Below are 18,722 nucleotides of genomic sequence, written 5' to 3' on the forward strand. Positions count from 1 at the left end.
TTCTTCGATAAAACACTTTGATAAAACTCACTTCGATAAACTGTGTTGATAATACTGACTGATTGACTTCCATATATTGGCTGAATTACATGTCGATTTACATGTCTCTTATATAGTAAAATGAATCTGTGTGAACTTGTTCTGGAAGATTCTAGATGCTTCTTTTCGATGCTTCTAGAAGCTTCTGGATGCGTCTGGATGCTTCTGAATGTTTCTGGATACTTCTGGATGCTACTGGATGCTTCCAGATGCTTCTTCTAGAAACTTCTGGAAACTTCTGGATTCTTCCTTTAATTATAAAAAATTTTCCGTGACGTTGACACGGACTAGACTTAAGAAAATGAAACAAACCAAAAAAGTTTGTCCGCTGCAAAATGGCACTTGTCAACGAAATTCTGCCTGTGTGCTGTCACCTGTCAGCTGATTGCTCATGTCATGGCATGCTATGACTCCAGACTTCTGAACTGTTTGCTGTGGTAGTATAGTTCGTTTTGTTTTTAAGACATGTAAAATTAGGAACACTTTTTAGCATTGTTCGATGTTGGTTGCAAATGTTTTGTCCAATACTGTATATATATATATATATATATATATATATATATATATATATATATATATATATATATATATATATATATATATATATATATATATATATATATATATATATATATATATATATATATATATATATATATATATATATATATATATAAATTGTAGCAAAATTAAACTTTTACTACTTGCCTGATGATTGTGATAACACATGAAACTCAGAGTTGCAATATTTAATATATAAAAAACATAAGCATTTAGCTAATTCCTGGTACTGCGGGTAACAGTAACATATATACTATATATATATATATATATATATAATTTGTAATAATTTTATTTTGTAATGCTTTATTAAATTTTTTTAGGTTTTTATAAAAGTTTTCACAAAGATATTTTTTTACATATTTTATTTCTTGAAATTAATTGTTAATTATTTTTCAAACTTTTTAATAAGAAAATTTTAAAAGATTTTTAAAAATAAAACAGTTTTTGAAAATAAAAATTAACATATTTTTCGAGCTGTCTACAATTTTATAGATAAAGACTTACACAAGTAAAAATTACTTTTGTAAAAATGTGTCTAAAAATTTTAAATAACTTATAAATATACATTTTAATTTATATTTTAAATATATTAAATAATAGGTTACTTAAGTAAACTATTTTTAAATTAAATCGCAACAACCAGAAATATTGAATCCAGTTGGGTTACAGTTGCAAACAAAAACAAAAAAAACCCTTGGAATAGCTAACAGTTATCAACGCATTCTCCATTGAGCAACAACGACAAAAAAAGCAAGATAAAAATGTAATTATTTATGCCATAAATAATTAAATATTTTTCTCGATACCATAAAAAATGGTATTAAAGAGTCTACTAAGTTATCAGATGCAGAAAAGCAAGCCAACGACACGGAAACGGTTCAGAACATATTCGCATACCACGCATCTGATGCAAAATCAAAGTTTGTAAAACGTATTAAATCTATGTCCTCTAAACCAGGACCAATCATCGTCGAGCCATCAGATGTTTCTGAAAGAAACCCATCATCATTATCAAACTTACATCAGCGAATAAATTGAAAAATTCAGATGATTACAAAAATGTCTTATAAGCCCAGATCTGAGTGAGGCTGAGCGATATCTATATATATTGATATCAATTAAAAATGAAGCGTAATGAATTAAATAGTAATATAAATCTAAAAACATCGCCCTTTAGATACGCCCTTTAGATACGGTCTACGAAGAACAGTGTTGTTAAGCTCAAAAATCTCCAAACCACTGCCTAAGAATCACTACCCTCCCTTTACTCTTCTAAAAAAAAAAAAAAAAATACAAGGGTAAATACGTGTATAACCTGAAAACAAACTGCAGCCTTAATTGTTACTACACTAATGCAACATCCCTTGATAATAAAATGAACTATTTAATTGCAATAGCTAGAACGTTTGACTATCATGTTATTGCTGTCTCTGAAATATGGTTTTGAAATGACTCAGTTCCTAACATCGATGGGTATAATTTATATCACAAAGATCGCTGTGACGGACGTCGAGGTGGCGGTGTAGCTACCTACATTACTAACTTATTTAATAGTTCTATACAAATCCACTTGAATAAGTTTGGGTATCAGTAAAAGTTATTAATAAACGCATACTTATTGGGTGTATATATAGACCAAATGATGATAAACTCTATTTAATGTCGCTGAATCTTTCAAATTAGCTTAATTAGGAAGCCCTACGATGACTGTTTGATCGTTGGTGATTTTAATTTCCCGAATATGAAGTGGTCAAATAATGATTTAAATCTTTCAATCCAAACAATTCTAACGAGTATGAATTTTGGAACATTTACCAAAACAGCCTCTTTACACAACACATCACATTCCTTACTTTCCAAACAACCTTTTGTTCCCCAAAAATTATGTTGGGCTTATTATTTACTTACAACAATAATTCTATTTAAAATTTGTCTCCTAATGCTATACTAGGTAATAAAACTAAGGGTCACTTTAGCATTACTTGGAGGATCTTAGTTTCAACCGCTACGCGAAAACGAATCTAAATTGTTTAGCTACAACAAAGGTGATTATAATTCAATATCAAACTTTATTGCATCAATCGATTGGAATGTTTTATTTCTACACAAAAATGCGGATCAAATGTTCAATATAATAATTTTTTATTATCGTACTGCTTGCGAACTTTTTATCCCCAAGATTAAAAAAAAACAAAATAAAAAAGTATGATCCTTGGGTTACTCCACATATAAAAATCTTAATTCAAACAAATATCAACTGCTAAACTAAATGGAAGATAAAGATCTGAAAACATATTACAATTGCCTTAATCATTCCGTTAAAGCTGAAATATTCAAAGCAAAAATATTACATGAAAAATAAATAATATCAAAATCTCAGAACAACCCAAAACTCGTCTACAAATACATTAACAACCAACTAAAAATTAATAATAAAATTCGTTCTCTCAAAAATGCTGCAGGGAAAATTACTGAAACCCTTCCCGGTATACTTGAACTTCTGAACTCGCAATTCAAATCTGTGTTTACTCTCGAAAGCTCCGAAAATTTTCCATTGCTAAATAAAAGTGAAGTTAAACCTAAATGCAATTACAATAACAACTTGGATTTCTCTATTGCAGACATTATAAATGAACTTACCGATCTAAACCTTTACAAATCTTTCGGACCTAACGGCTTGCACCTTTTAATACTTAAGATTTGTGCCAAAAGCTTCGCAATTCCGCTTACAAAAATCTTCTATGAATCTTTTAATACTGGAGTAGTACCAGCTCACTGGAAATTAGCAAATATTAGTCCGATCTAAAAAAAAAGGTAGAAATTTTGCTTCCTGAAAACTATCGACCTATTTCACTAAACTCGGTTGCGTGCTTAACTTTTGAAAAAGTTGTAAAGAATAAAATCTTGAAGCACATCAACGATAACAATCTGCTCTCTGCAAATCAGTATGGTTTCCTTCATCATAAATCTTGCATAACCAATCTAATAGAGACTTTTGATATTATTTTGTCCTTCCTAACTTTGCACCAGTTTCTAGATGTAACCTACCTCGACTTTGCTAAAGCTTTTGGTTCCTTACTTCACAACAAACTTATGTTAAAATTAAAATCATTCGGATTAATCAGCAAACTACTACAATGGATTAATTTCCTTTTTAGTAGGTAGAAAGTCACAAGCTCTGTCTGGGTTGATGTTCTTAGTGGTGTTCCTCGTGGTTCTGTTCTCGGCTCGCACCTCTTCATTGTTTTTACAAACGATCTTGCCCAATATGGGCATATTTACTAAATTTAACAAGAAGAAAATTTAACTCATAAACGGTGCGTCGGATTTACATAACTATTTACTATTGAAATGATAATTTAACCTGATAAAAATTGGTTAAGAAAAGGTAAATTTTTTATTTGTTTGAAAATATATTGCTTAAAGTTTACTAAACTGCTTAATTTACCGAAAAATTCTTTCTTATTGATTGGTTGATTGATTTAAATTTATCAGAACAGCAACAATACATGTTCTAAAGGACACACAGGTCCAAAAAATAAATAGGACTCTGACAGTGTACCCACAACTATAAAAATAAATATACTGAAAAGGTTACAAAATTAAGAAATACAGTATAACTATGACAAAAAAACTGTTACACGAGATGCAGTTAGCTAAAGCAGTATTTTTCAAAATTGATGGAGTTGATTTTTGTTTTAACTAAATTTGTTTCTTTGTGTTCGATAGTTCAGTTTTATTTTTTTTTTAAATTGCTCAACTTACCTCTACTACAGGTGACACATTAGTTACACGAAGTAACACACTAATTAATACAAGGTGTCACGTTAGTTACACTAAGTGACACAGTTAGGTTTTAAAGAAAACAACAATACTTGGAATACAATGGAAAAAAGGCTAATTCTAATCAAAAGTCCGATGGTGAAATATCAACACTTGATAAAAAAATAATTTTTAAGTATTTAAGAGAAAAATACCAATATTATTTTTTTTTTGTAATTTTTGGTCCAAAATAAAAAAATTGCCCGTGCATCTTACGTGACTCCAATCCAACAACCTTTTGTTGCACATGTTTTACCATAATAGTTCCCTAACTTTCATTCATTAGATATCTAACGGATGAAAGTTAGGGTATTGTAATAGTAACAAAATAGAGCGGTTTTAGTTGAGCATAGAGGCAAGTTGGGCAATAAAAATATGAAAAATCATCTAGTTGTTTTTTTCTTTGATTTTAATTGCCCAAATTGCCTCTATGCTCAACCCATGGCTAAAATAAATATAAAATGCAAAATAAAAAATTATTAAATTTTTTTATAACATATTTTTAAAAGTTTTTTTTAAATGCAACAGAGTCGATCCATGAACGCATTGTTTTTGGGTTTGCTAAAACTCCATAATAGCCTTTTCTTGCACAACCAACGCCCCATGATATTGTCCCATATAAATACCAAACTTCTTCATTTCGTTTGAAATCGGTAACTTTGCAAACCAGTGGACCACCAGAGTCTCCTTCACAGGCATCAACTTTACCATTTTCGTATCCAGCGCAAAACATTTGAGGAGTTACTTTTAAGTTTAATTGGTTATACGCCGTAATACATTTTTCCTGCTTAACCAACGGAACTTTGGCTTGCTGCAAAATCTTAAAATATAACAGTAAAAGTTATTGCAAATAAGTTTTAATTTTGGTTTTATATTTATTATATGATACTATTTTTATATAAAACAAAGAAAAAATCAAACAAACCAAATCTATTCATTATAAACAAAATTGGAAAACTTTGATATATCAAGTAGTGAAAAAAAGTGAAGTAAAATTTTAAATTAAAAAAAGTTAAGATGCATTAGTCTTTAGGGGAGGCCGGGGCTAGTTGACACAAGGGTAAGTTGACGATTTGCGTTTACCTTCAAAGTCTTTCATCAGAAAACGCCAAAAATTACATAAAATATTCCAAATTAGTTATTTCCTTATTCACATAAGTATTGTAAGAATTTGCGTATGCGCATAGGAGGGAGTAGGCTTACATCTAAATCTTAACACCATTTTAGACGTCTAAATTCAGATAACGACAAGACATCTAATAGTATTAATCTTTAAGACGATGAACATGAGCTCATATTTTCGTCTCAAAGGTGACTACTATTAGATGTTTGTAGCTATATGAATTTAGACATCTAAAAGGTGTTAACATTTAAGATGCTAAAAAGACGTGTTAGTGCCGGCTGGGTATGTGTTTTTTAGACAAAAACATAATTTTTGAAATAACGCTTTCTTTTTACTTTACAAACAAATAGTTAGTCATGAAAAAAAGTCACAATTGGTTTACTATTTCCAGTCAAAAAATTTTTTAGAATAGCTGCAGAATTTCAAAATCTACGGGCAGTTTATTGAAAAAAGACACGTGGATTAGGCAAAATTTTTAGGCGGCTAGTTGGCTAGTATTTACTATGGAAAAAAGTTATTTACATTTTTTAATTAAATTATTTATTTTTTATTTTTAACAATATTGAGAAAAAATTATTTTTTCAAAAAAAAAAATTCTGGAAGAAAAAAATATTTTTTTTCCCAGTACAAAAGCAGGCTACTGTTTTATTTACAAATTAGTATTTGTTACAGCTTAACTTAACATTAAATTTTTGGCTTAAATTGTTGCCAAAATAAATAATAATTTTTTTTTATAAATTTTGGACAAGATAATACATTAATAATCATTTAGCCAATGGGGTGAGCCGTTAGGGCTACAGAGCTCAAAGAATGTAGAAAAACCTTTTGGAAATTTAAACAAGACGGAGTAAAAGGTAACACGGTAAAGAAATTTCTCACTGTTTTCATGAGAACTATACAAATCGAAATTTTCTTTTTATTTAGCCGTTTAAAAATAATTACAATGTTTCTGCAATTAATGGAAACGGTTGGAGCAAGAAGAAGCATCATTAGATGAGGAAAAAGTTGAAACAATTACTTACCCAAACTAAAAAATTAAAAAAAAAAATTTTATATACTGCCGTGTGAGATTCAAAATTTCAGACTCAACTTTAATTGTGTTCTTTTTTTGTATTAAAACTCATTGAACAGACTCATTAGCCCAGCCGACTACTGTAATAATATTGGTTTGTAATTGTTGGATGTTAGAGTTCTTACTGATGATTGCAATAAGTTTGGTAATGTCAGCATAAAGTTTGCGATGGTACTGTGGTGTGCAAAAGTTTAGCAACTTTAATGAAAGACCTTTATTTTTTTTTTTAAAGTAAACTTCAAATATTTATTACTTTCATTATATCACTTGAAACTAGCGATGCATTATGTTAAATAATCTATGTAACAATGTTTTATGATTGCTTAAATTTATATTTTAAAAAAATCTAAAAAAGCCCTTGTTGGAAATATTTTATCAAGCTATAGCTCGACTTTTTAAAAGTTAAACTCAACTAGTAACATTAGGCCAGTGACAAGGTCCGTTAGACAGCTAAAAGTGCACTCACAAGAGCAATAAAAACAAACCCAATAATTTCATAACAGACAACAAAGTATTGCTAAATAGCACTATGTTTTCAGATCAACTAAAGGTCATGTATTAAATCGAAATCTTGATTAAGCAAGTGTCAACCCTTAAAAAATGGGGCTGAACCCTGCCACTCTGCTAAACCGGTTATGGCATGGTTGTGAAGCATTAATATTAAAAAATTCAAATCTGGGGAATTCTCTGAATCCCCCCAGATTTGAATCTTATTGCGAATTTTTGATACATATCGAAAACCAGAGATGCCTTTGCAAGAACAACAATAATTGATACACTTGAATATGCGATGAGAATGTGAAAAAAAGAGCCAAACAGGATTTTCGAAGACTTAAAATTAAAAAGTTTCCATTAAAATATTAAGAGTTTTCATCTTTATTGACATATATTTCTTATGTTTAGTATGTATGTGGTTAATAAATTATAAAAGAAAGTTACATAAGAAATAACTAACAATTATTCATAATTAAAACTTATTAAAATTGCCAAACTTTAGCACACTATCGCAGTTAAGTAAATGAGGAAAACCGTTAGCATAGATGAGCGGTCACATACATAAACTCTGAGGACCACTGTTGATAAGCGCAAAATAAAAATTAAAAGTTAAACATTATGTTCAATCAACACTAAATAAATTTAGGAAAAGTTTTAAAAAGGTTTTTTGATATATTTTTATTAATTTATACTGCTTTGTTTATTTATTAATTTTATTTTATTTACAGATTTATACTTTTTTTATTATCATAAATTCTTTCTTAATAAGAAAAAAATAAAGAGTCCACAAATAACTTCACGCAATTTTCGACCGTTTTTGATCCCCTCCTCCCCTCGTCACAACATCGTAGCTCTTTAGTAACAAGTTCCGTATTTTAGTAACAAGTTCCGTAGTCGTCACAAAACCACTAATCCCCAACCCCCCTTCCTCCTATAAGCGTGACGTAATTTTAAGACGACTCCTAAGTATGTATTCGACCAAATAAGGTTCGAACATTTAGGGGAGAGTGGTACTGAATGGACCTTGTACTGAATGGACAATTTGAAAAATAAGGACTTAACAAGCGGTGAATTGCTTTTCTTTTATTGCATATAGATTTTATATACTCTAAGTCTCTTTAGTATTTTTTGTTTAACTTTATTCGTAATAATGCATTTATATTTTTATTTTGTATTTTTTTAAACACAAAAGTAATTTTTTATCTTTTCAATTTATTTCAATTTACACTAAAATTTTAAGGTAAAGTTAACTATGATTAATAATAATGTCGTTGATATATATTTTTTACTTTGTATAACATTAGAATGAGAGTTATATACTTTACTGATTGCTTTAATTATATGGGTAACATGTGCATTTTGATCAGTGTACTGATGAAACACCATTAATTGTACTGAATGGACCGGTTCATATTTGTGTTAGAGTATTTATCGCGCTTCAGTATGTTACTTACTAAGATAAAATACAAAATTTTCTTATTTAAACAAACAATGGAAGTGTGAACTAGGAAATAAAAAACAAAAACTCCAGCACATTACTTATTTACATACCTAGGTAATAAGTTTAATTTGTAGTTTATTTTCATTATTTGAATAATTTGATGTGTCCTAATATTATTACGATATATTAAATTATTTCAGTTGTTATTATTTAACTTCTCAGATTGAATGAAGGATAATTATTACGAATAAGAAGTAAGGATAAGTTAAAAAATTGAGTATCAAAATTTTTAAAAACATCGAGAAACATTACGAATGTAATTGTAATGTTTCTTGTAATAAAAAATATCTTGCATATCAAATTATTAGTAGCTTCTACAATAATATAAAAAATAAAGTAATAAAATCAATAATAAATATTTATTCTTGCAAATGTTTAAATTGCAATATTTAAATATTGTAAATTACTTTTTCTATTTAAATCACTAAAGTTTGTTGATCATCATATACAAATTATTCTACATTTAAACTTTTATAAAATATAGAATTTTATCTATCTAATATGTATATATTAAACATATGTATATATATAAACATATATATATATATATGTATATATATATATATATATATATATATATATATATATATATATATATATATATATATATATATATATATATATACACACATATATATATATATATGTATATATATGTATATATATATTTATATATGATATATATATCTATAGATATATATATATATACATATCTATAGATAGATATATATATATGTCTATATAGATATATATATATATGTATATATATATATATATATATATATATATATATATATATATATATATATATATATATATAGTATATATATATATATATATATATATATATATATATATATATATATATATATATATATATATATATATATATATATATATATATACACACATATGTGTGTGTGCTATAGTGGCATTATATATATATATATATATATATATATATATATATATATATATATATATATATATATATATATATATATATATATATATATATATGTATATATAATAGCACTGATGATTTTTATTTTATAATATGGTTATAAGCAAGTTTTATTCATTTCAGAACGATTATGAGACATCCTAAAGTAACATCAGTAAAAGGTGATTGGGATTCCAATAATATGATCCGAGCAGTTAAGAATGTTTTTTCAAAAACTTTATCTAAGAGAAAAGCTGTTGAGATATTTGGAGTCAAATGTTCAACTCTTAAAAAGGATAATTAAAGAAGCTCAAATATCACCAGACGGTTTAAATAAATTGCAATGTGTTCCATATAGTAACAGTTCTATGAAAATTTTTTCAGTATTAGAGGAACACGAGCTGGTTCAATATTGTTTAGTTTCTGCAAAAATGGGATATGGTTTAAGTCCTATTAAGCTAAGAATATGCTCTCAAACTTGAGAAGAAATTACCGCATTCCCGTCTAGGTTCTGCTAAACCTTAAGAAACATATAAACATGCTGGTGTAGATTGATTTAGAGTATTTTTAAGGTGTCATCCAGAACTGGTTATAAAAAACCCAGAAGCAACACCCATTGGTCGAATTTCAGCATTCAACAAAAATAATGTCAAAATATTTCTTAATAATCTACGTAAAGTTTTGATTAAATTCAAGTTTTCACTGAATGATAAATGGAATGTTGATGAGACTGGTGTTACTACTGTACAAGTGCCAGATCATGTTTTAGAGAGAGAAGAGCGGCAAGTTGTGTCTGTTACAAGTGCAGAACGAGGTATCTTGGTAACAATGTGCAATGCAGTAAATGCAAGTGGATCATCAATAACACCATTCTACATTTTTCCACGTGTTCATTTTAAAGATTATTTTCTGCGAAATTCAATTCCTTGTTCTGTTTGCACTGCAAACAAATATGGGTGGATGGTGGAATCAACCTTTATGGAGTGGTTTAATTATTTTATAAAAAGTGTTCAACCATCTAAGGCAAACCCTGTGCTATTGATACTAGATCATGAGACACATATGTCGATTAACTTCATTGACTTAGCATCAGATAATGGTGTAATTGTTTTGACAATCCCACCCCATACATCACACAAACTGCAACCACTAAATATAGCAGTTTATGGACCATTCAAATGCCATTATAATCGTGAAATTGATAGCTGGTTGGTATCACATCCAGGAAAAACTGTCTCAATATATGACATTGCAGAAATTTCTGGAAAGGCTTGGGCAAAAGTATTGTTGCCACATCATTAGTGGTTTTTCAGCATCTTGTATAAGTCCATTTCAACCCGATTGATGGAAGGATTAGGATTTTTTTTTATCTCAGGTTACAAACAGACCCAATACTGAAAGACTCAACATTATTCCAGTTTCAATAGAAATTAATAAATTTAATTCTGAAGCACTCAACATCAATCCATTTTCCAGTAGAAATTAACAGACTTAATCATGAAGCAATCAACATCGATCCAGTTTCAGTAGGAATAAACAGACCCAATCCTGAAACACTCAACATCAATCCAGTTTCAGTAGATATAAACAAATCCAATCCTGAAACACTCAACATCAATCCAGTTTCAGCAGAAATAAACAAATCTAATCCTGAAACACTCAACATCAATACAGTTTTAATAGAAATAAATAGAAATGTTAAGGTCAACAAAAATGTAAGCAATACCCTGAATGTAGAAAGTATACGCCCTTATCCTTCTGCAAAAGATTGTTTAAATATTTGTGAAGGTATTATATCAAATAATGATTTGTGTGCTATATGTGAAGAAATGGGTCAAGACAACGAAGTATGGTACCGTTGCAGACAGTGTGCAAGCTGGGCACATAAAGCTTGCACAAGTGCATATAATGCCAGCCAATATGTTTGTGATTATTGTACTTTAAATATCTGATTGATCTATAATTGTATTAAGTATTTCAACTTATTTCAATTTTTAAGTCAGAAATATCAATGTCTCAACATACCGTTTTCTTGTTTTTAAGCTTCATTTATCACCCTAATTACTTTGCGTAGCATAACTTGCTATTCTTTAAATAAAAGAACTAAACTGCTAGTCCATTCAGTGCAAGGGCAGTAAATGGAACACTAAATTATTTGGTATGGGTCACATTTATAGTATATTTTAACTATGTTCTATTTGCGCACTGGCTTACAACTTCCAAAATAGTATACAATATACAAGGATAGTTAGTTAAAATATCAATCTTTCCTTCTAAATTAATTTATCTACCATAGTTTTAACAATATAAATATTGATCTTATTTATAAAAAAAAGGCTTATTTTGTGGTTCATTCAGTACAAGGGTGGGTCCATTCAGTACAATCAAAAGTACTGAATGAACCACTAAACAATTTGGTACGGGTCACATTTATCGCACATTTTAACTATGTTCTGTTAGCGCAATAGTTTACAACCTTCAATCATAGTTCGTTAAGATATCAATCTTGTCTTTTGATTCAATATATTCGCCATAGTTATTGACAATATGAGAAAATATTGAGTTTATAAAAAAGGCGAATTTTGTGGTCCATTCAGTACCACTCTCCCCTATTCCTTCGCGACAACATTTGTTACTAAGCTACAATACTTATCAACTGCACTTAAATACTCATTAACAACATTACGATTTTTAATAACTATAATACAATGTTTATTTATTACATTGCAATGTTTATTATCTACACTATAATATTTGAAGCCTTAAAATTAAAATAAAACAGCTTGAATTAAAGATCACAATTTTTTTTTACATAGATAGCATGTTGCAACAGCTCTTAAAGTACAAGCCAAATGGAAATGTTGTTCATTTTAAATCATAGCATATCATTCAAAAAAATTTTATTGCAATAAACTTATATACTTTTATAAAATTCATTTCTTTATTTCAAAAATATGCGTTTTATCATCGTTGTATTTGGGTATTCTTTAAATATTCCAAACAAAAACAGAATAATAAAGACCCACAAATAAAAAATATACATCTTTTAGTCAAATTTTTATAATCAAGTTTATCAGTTTAAGACACTATTTTTGAAAAAAGCAATGAACCGCTCAAGTCATTGTTTATTACTTTTACGTAAATTACTTTTATGGAAAAACAAAAAGTAGATTTCCTATATTGAAAATTATGGTATATATTTAAACCTTTTTAAAATTTAGCATGATTTTTTTAATTTATAAAGCCAAAAGAGCCGTAGCAAGGTTGTAGCAAAAGATTTGCTACAACCTTGCTACAGTTGTAGTCATACGTTCTACTGCTATGTTTAAATGAGTGGATTTAAGACTAAAGTCTTAAATCCACTTATTTAAACATAGCAGTAGAACTTATGACCTCGAAATCATTAGTTCTAATATTTTTATTGCTAACTATACTTTTTCATGGTTTACCTTATTTTTTAATGGTATACTTTATTTTTTAATGGTTTACCTTATTTTTTAATGGTAAACTCTATTTTTATTGCTAACTATATTTTTAAATAGTCAAGTTCAGCAAAATATTTCTTTTTGCCTTCCATCAATCAATAACGTCGTTAAATCAAGAAAAAGTTGTAAAATACGGTAAATATTCAATCAAGTCTTTTTATATACAAATTTTCATTAACTTGTAGGCCAATTTAATAGACATTAAAAAATACCCCACCCCTTTAGGGATTGAGGTGAAAATCATGCTTAGCTTTAAACAAAACTTGCAACGGCACTGAACGTCAGTACGCTTGGCAAATAACAAGATAAAACACTTTTAGAAAACAATTTATCATAGTTGCTTAATAATCATAATATAAAAACTCAAGAAAATATCGAAAAAAAATTTTTTCAAAGAGGGCTTTCTAAAATTTTTATAATCTGCTTCACAATATTTTACCATAAAACTCTCCATAACAACTGCCTAAGTAAGGCAAAAGAATTTACCCATTAATTATAAAGAAGTTATCCTTTTATGAAAATTTTTAAGTTTTCCGCAAATTCGCCGAGTTGAAAATTTCCGAGAAATTTTTATCCCCATCCACATCCACCACAAAATTTAAGACAATCAAAGTCGTCGTGAATTTTTCAAATTTAGTAACTAATTTTTTTTTTAAAATATGTTTATTTCGCTTTCTACAATAAATATAATTTTTATATATATATACAACAAAATAAATAATGGCTGGAGCAAGAAGAAGACGCAATTCTGTCTTATCACCGAGCCCCATTTTTATAAAATCGTGATTTATAAATATCATATTATATTGGCGTAAATATACAAAGTAGTAATTAGTAATTGCTTCTAAATGCTTCCATTATCTCCAGTTGCGAAAAGAAAAAGAAGGCAGCTGCAGTTGCAAAAAAACGATTATATACTTGTAATAAAAAAATAAAAAAATATGAAAAAAAGAGATATATACATATATTTATATTGAGAGAGTAATATCATTAACAAACTTTGTTATAGTGGTTGTGATAATAACATTCTTTTAAAAGGATTTTTTTTAAAGTTACTTTGATTTTTTATTAGAGCTTTACTTTATTTAAAAGAAACATTTAAAATCTTAAAATCTTAAAATCTAGCATAGTGATCCATAAATAAGGACAACCGTTTAAGTTCTTTTTTAAATCGATCAAGAGTGCTTTTCTTTTTATTTGTAATATCTGGAAATAAATTTCATAAATATGGCCCACGATACTTAATTGAGTATGAACTCAATTTTAAACTATATCTTGGGACAGTAAAATTGTTTACTGAGAACCTATATTTATGCTATATTTATGGAAGATTTCATTAAAGTAGGATTCAAATTTTTTTGGCGACTTTCCTAGCTTAGTTCTATTCATTAAAACTAAAATTTCATGTAAATTTATTTTATAAATATTTAAAGCTCCAAGTAAACACAATATAGGTTCACAGGGTTCTGCTCTATTTGCTCCAAATATAATACGACATGCATGTTTTTGTTTATTATAAAGCCTTTTTAATTATGTATGATTGGTACTGCCCCGGGCAATATTACAGTATGTTAGGTAACTTTGGATAAAAGCAAATTTTTAAGTGATTTAAAATTAAGAAATGGTTTAGCTCAATAAATCATTTCTACATTTCAAGAAATTTTTTTTTCAAGACTGTTTATATGAAAATTCCATCTTAAATTTTCGTCCGATTCAACGTCTAAAAAGTTTACCGATGATTCTCTTTTAATTATAACTTTATTTATAATAAGGTTTGGTAATTTTATTGGTACGTTATCAGTTTTATTCAATTTTTGAAACAAGATGAATTTAGTTATATCAGCATTCAGAGAAAGTTTGATACTTACAAACCACTCATTAACTTTATCTAATTGTTCATTAACATGTTTAAAAAGTATTTTAATATCTTTGTGTGAATAAAAGAGATTAGAGTCATCTGCAAATAGAAAAGAATTTATAAGATTTGATGATAAATAAAGATCATTTATGTTCAGTAGAAACAACAATAGCTCCAGAATAGAGTCCTGTGGAACCCCACAAGTTATTGAGTGTTTAACTTCTTTTGAATTGTAGCATATGAATTGTTTTCTGTTCGTTAAATAGTCTTTAAACCAAAGTAAATTTTTATTTCTAATGCAATAGTGTTCAAGTTTACTAAGCAGTATATCATGGTTTACTGTATCAAAATCTTTGGACAGATCAATGATAACTCCTAATGTAAAGTAACCGTTGTTTAGAGCGTCCGATATCTCGTTTACAAGCTCGACTACTGCGTGTTTGGTTGAATGTTTTTTTTTTAAACCCGAAATGTTTTATATACTACATGTGTTTGTGTTTCTTATACAATATTTTATACAACTGTTTTTTAGACAACATTTTAACCAATGTCAAAGCTTGGATTGCATCCTAGAAATGTAAATTTTTTGCCCATTGCCCATGACTGCCTGCCATGCAAATGGAAAGCAGTTCTTAATTAAGCTCCCTAAAATAATAATAAAACATGGTTATAAAAATTATGATGAAACCATCTGTTTGTTAAAGTTTTATCGTTTTTATTATATATAGAATGTGTTGAAAGAAATTTTATTCAATAAAAAGTATTAAAAAATAGAATATTTATGCGTTCGACCTGATAGAAAGTATAAACGTAGAAACTTAAAAGTCATTAAATTAAAGAAAACTTTACTAAATGTAGAAGATATAAACAAATTAAAATTAAAAAAGAAGAAACAACACCTAAAAAAAGAATATTTAATAAATAATAAAATTAACAGATTGAGAAAAGAAAATTTAGGAATTGATTATCTAAAAATGTAAAATAAACCTGAATAAAACAGAAGATAAAGTTTACATACATTTTTATTTACATATTTACATAACAGTCATTAAAAATACATTAACAATACTTAACGGTGATTTTAACTTTCTTTAAAATATAAATAAATGTTAAACGCTTTGTAAATACGCTTCTTCATGTTTTATCATGTTTTATTGTCAAATAATAGATAGCAGGAGATCAAGATATATCAGAAAAAGAAAAAGATAAGCTATGATCTAACATATTTTTGCAGACCACCATACTTATGCAGCTTTACACACTGCACATATATTTGCATGTAAAAATATTAAACAAGTATTATTCATTTAAATATTATTCAATTAAGTAATAAAAACATACTGCAGGTCCTGTACCATACTCTTGTAGCAATCCCCATCCTGTAATAAAGCACTCTGTACCCACCGGAAACGTAAGATTTCCATCGGCCAAACATGCTGTTTGAACACGGCTGTTTAAACGTGCTGTTGAGTTAAGTCTTAATAGTGCTAAGTCATAATGAAATCCTATATGCTCGTACTGAGGATGGAGTATAAGCTCTTTTATACCATAAACTTGTTCCCAAACACTATTTGTTTTTAAATCATGCTCACCTGTCAAAAACATTTTAAAAGTGTAAGATGAAGTAGCTTAAACTGAAAAAAAAACTTTTTGTCTTAACTGTTTTTAAACTGAACTTCCATCTTCTTTTAAACTTAACACCTATCTTGTTTTAAATTTAACATACATCTTGTTTTACTGCTTATGTATAAAATAAAATGTGCACTGTCCCCTGATAAACTTATTTTAGAGAAAATACCCATTAACTGGTACAGTTATTTTAGTAAACTAGTTTATAGTATCAAAATCTCATTCAAAACTAACCTCTTGTTCAATTCTGAATTACGGATCATTTTTGGAAAAAACTTTACAAACATTGATTTCAAAGAATTTCTCCTAACATTTTAACCAAAGTTATAAATGCTTTTTTAAATATAGATCAATCAGATAAAATTAAATATAAACCAAATGCTCACGTTATAAATAAATACTTACGTTATAAATACTTTTTTAAATATAGATCAATTATATAAAATGAATTATAAACTAAAAAACAATAACTCTGTAATTATTTTAAAATAACATCAAAATAATAAAAACAACAATAATAATAATTATTATTACAACTCACATTTTATTAAATTTATTTACGATATAAATTAATTGAAAAAAAATTTTTTTTTGCTGCCTCTACAGAGCCGTACTTCATACAACTAAACATTAGGCTGCCGCTGACAATTTATTGGTTGTAAGTGACTGTTTCACTCATTTGATTGCTAGCGATAATAACTTGTATGAATTTTCTGCTGTCAAGAACTATTTTAAGTAGCAAGCTATTCCTGATGTTATAAAGTACAAAGAGAGTAAAGTTATTTGTGGGATTTGATAGAATCCCACACATACCTTTACTCTTTCCCTGGTAACCAATACACACTATAACTTTATAGATAAAAATTTTGAATAGATTAAAAGAAAATTCATGCAACAATGAGTTAAATCAAAAATTACATATAAAATAAAAGCATATTATTGCATGTTGAGTAATCAAAATGTGTATAATGTTACTTTTTCAAAAATATATACAAAAAATTGGAATTTTTGCCGTTAGGTTATTTCAAAAATGTATATAAATTCGTTAGATTCTTTCAGCATCAAAAAATTGTTTACCTGGAATGATAGAAATCTGTTTTTTCAACCAAAAGTGAATACTATTGGGTAAGGGAGTAACCCCCATACCTCTTTCTCTCCTTAAAAGTTGATACAGGTCCCAAAATTCTTAATAAAATCTACAAGCAATAAAAAACTTTAAAAAATGATTCCGTAGCGATATAATAGCGATTTACTTTTAGGCATTATCTCCTTAATGCTGCAAAGACAGATTTTTATTAACAATGTTGTACGGTGTCTTTAAAATACATATAGTGTCTTATGTTGAGAAAAGTTTGAGAAAAATTGGAAGTTTACTTAATATGTCCAAAAATCTTTAACTACAAAATTTTAACGATAGTTTTTCACATTTAATATCATGTTTAATATGCTTAAGTTCTGTATCTTTAGTACCTAAAACTTTACTTTCTAAAATCTTTAGTTCTGTAGATAACTAAATTAATAATATTAATAATAATAAAGTTAATTAATTAGGAAGTAAAACCATTTATTATTCAAGAACCTGTCTAATAAATTTCAGTATATAAACTTTAGCAGATGAAACCTTATGTTAATAATAAGTAACATTAATTTTCTCACAAGTGCTTTAGTTTAAAGAGTAGAAAGCAATTTTTTTTCTGTCATAGGTTATTACATGCGTTCTGGGTTGGTCTGGCAATTCGCCAATGATAAAAAAACCAAATCACTAAGGGTAAACAGTTAAAAATCAACAACTAAGCAGCTATTGAAATTTCTTTAAGGTTTTTCAAAACTCATTTTATTGACAATACTGATGCTAATTAAAACTTTTCGATAATTACTTGCATGCATTTGCCTTTTTCTACACAACATAAAATTTTGCGAGTTCTTGAAAGCTAGTTTTAATTTTTTTTAGTTATTTGTTTTCATGCTCATTTAATTATAAATAAATTTGCCACCTTTGTAATATCTTTTTATTTTTGATCAACATTTATCTTGACTTGCCTACATAAATATTTGCAAAAGAATTTCTTGATATTTTGAACAACAAGCAATTACAACTTTCTTGATTAAATTACGCATTTCATCGAACATGATTTCGGAATTTTTGTATAAACCAAAAATTTTTAATTTTATTATGCCTAATTGCAGAAAC

At 27.6% G+C, this 18,722-nt stretch overlaps 1 protein-coding gene across 1 annotated transcript in view; it reads right to left on the reverse strand.

The window, feature by feature from the left end:
• Positions 1-4,887: 4,887 nt before the first annotated feature.
• LOC100206572 (prostasin) overlaps positions 4,888-18,722 on the reverse strand; it is a 37,114-nt gene continuing 23,279 nt past the window's right edge. Inside the window, exons 5-6 of the mRNA XM_065805182.1 lie at positions 16,244-16,494; positions 4,888-5,245 (exon numbers count right to left, since the gene is read on the reverse strand). Of these exons, the coding sequence (XP_065661254.1) occupies positions 4,928-5,245; positions 16,244-16,494 (569 nt within the window). The 3' untranslated portion in view covers positions 4,888-4,927. The remainder of the gene's footprint in view (positions 5,246-16,243; positions 16,495-18,722) is intronic.

The sequence above is a fragment of the Hydra vulgaris genome, chromosome 09, assembly GCF_038396675.1.
Source record: "Hydra vulgaris chromosome 09, alternate assembly HydraT2T_AEP".
Lineage (NCBI taxonomy): Eukaryota > Metazoa > Cnidaria > Hydrozoa > Anthoathecata > Hydridae > Hydra > Hydra vulgaris.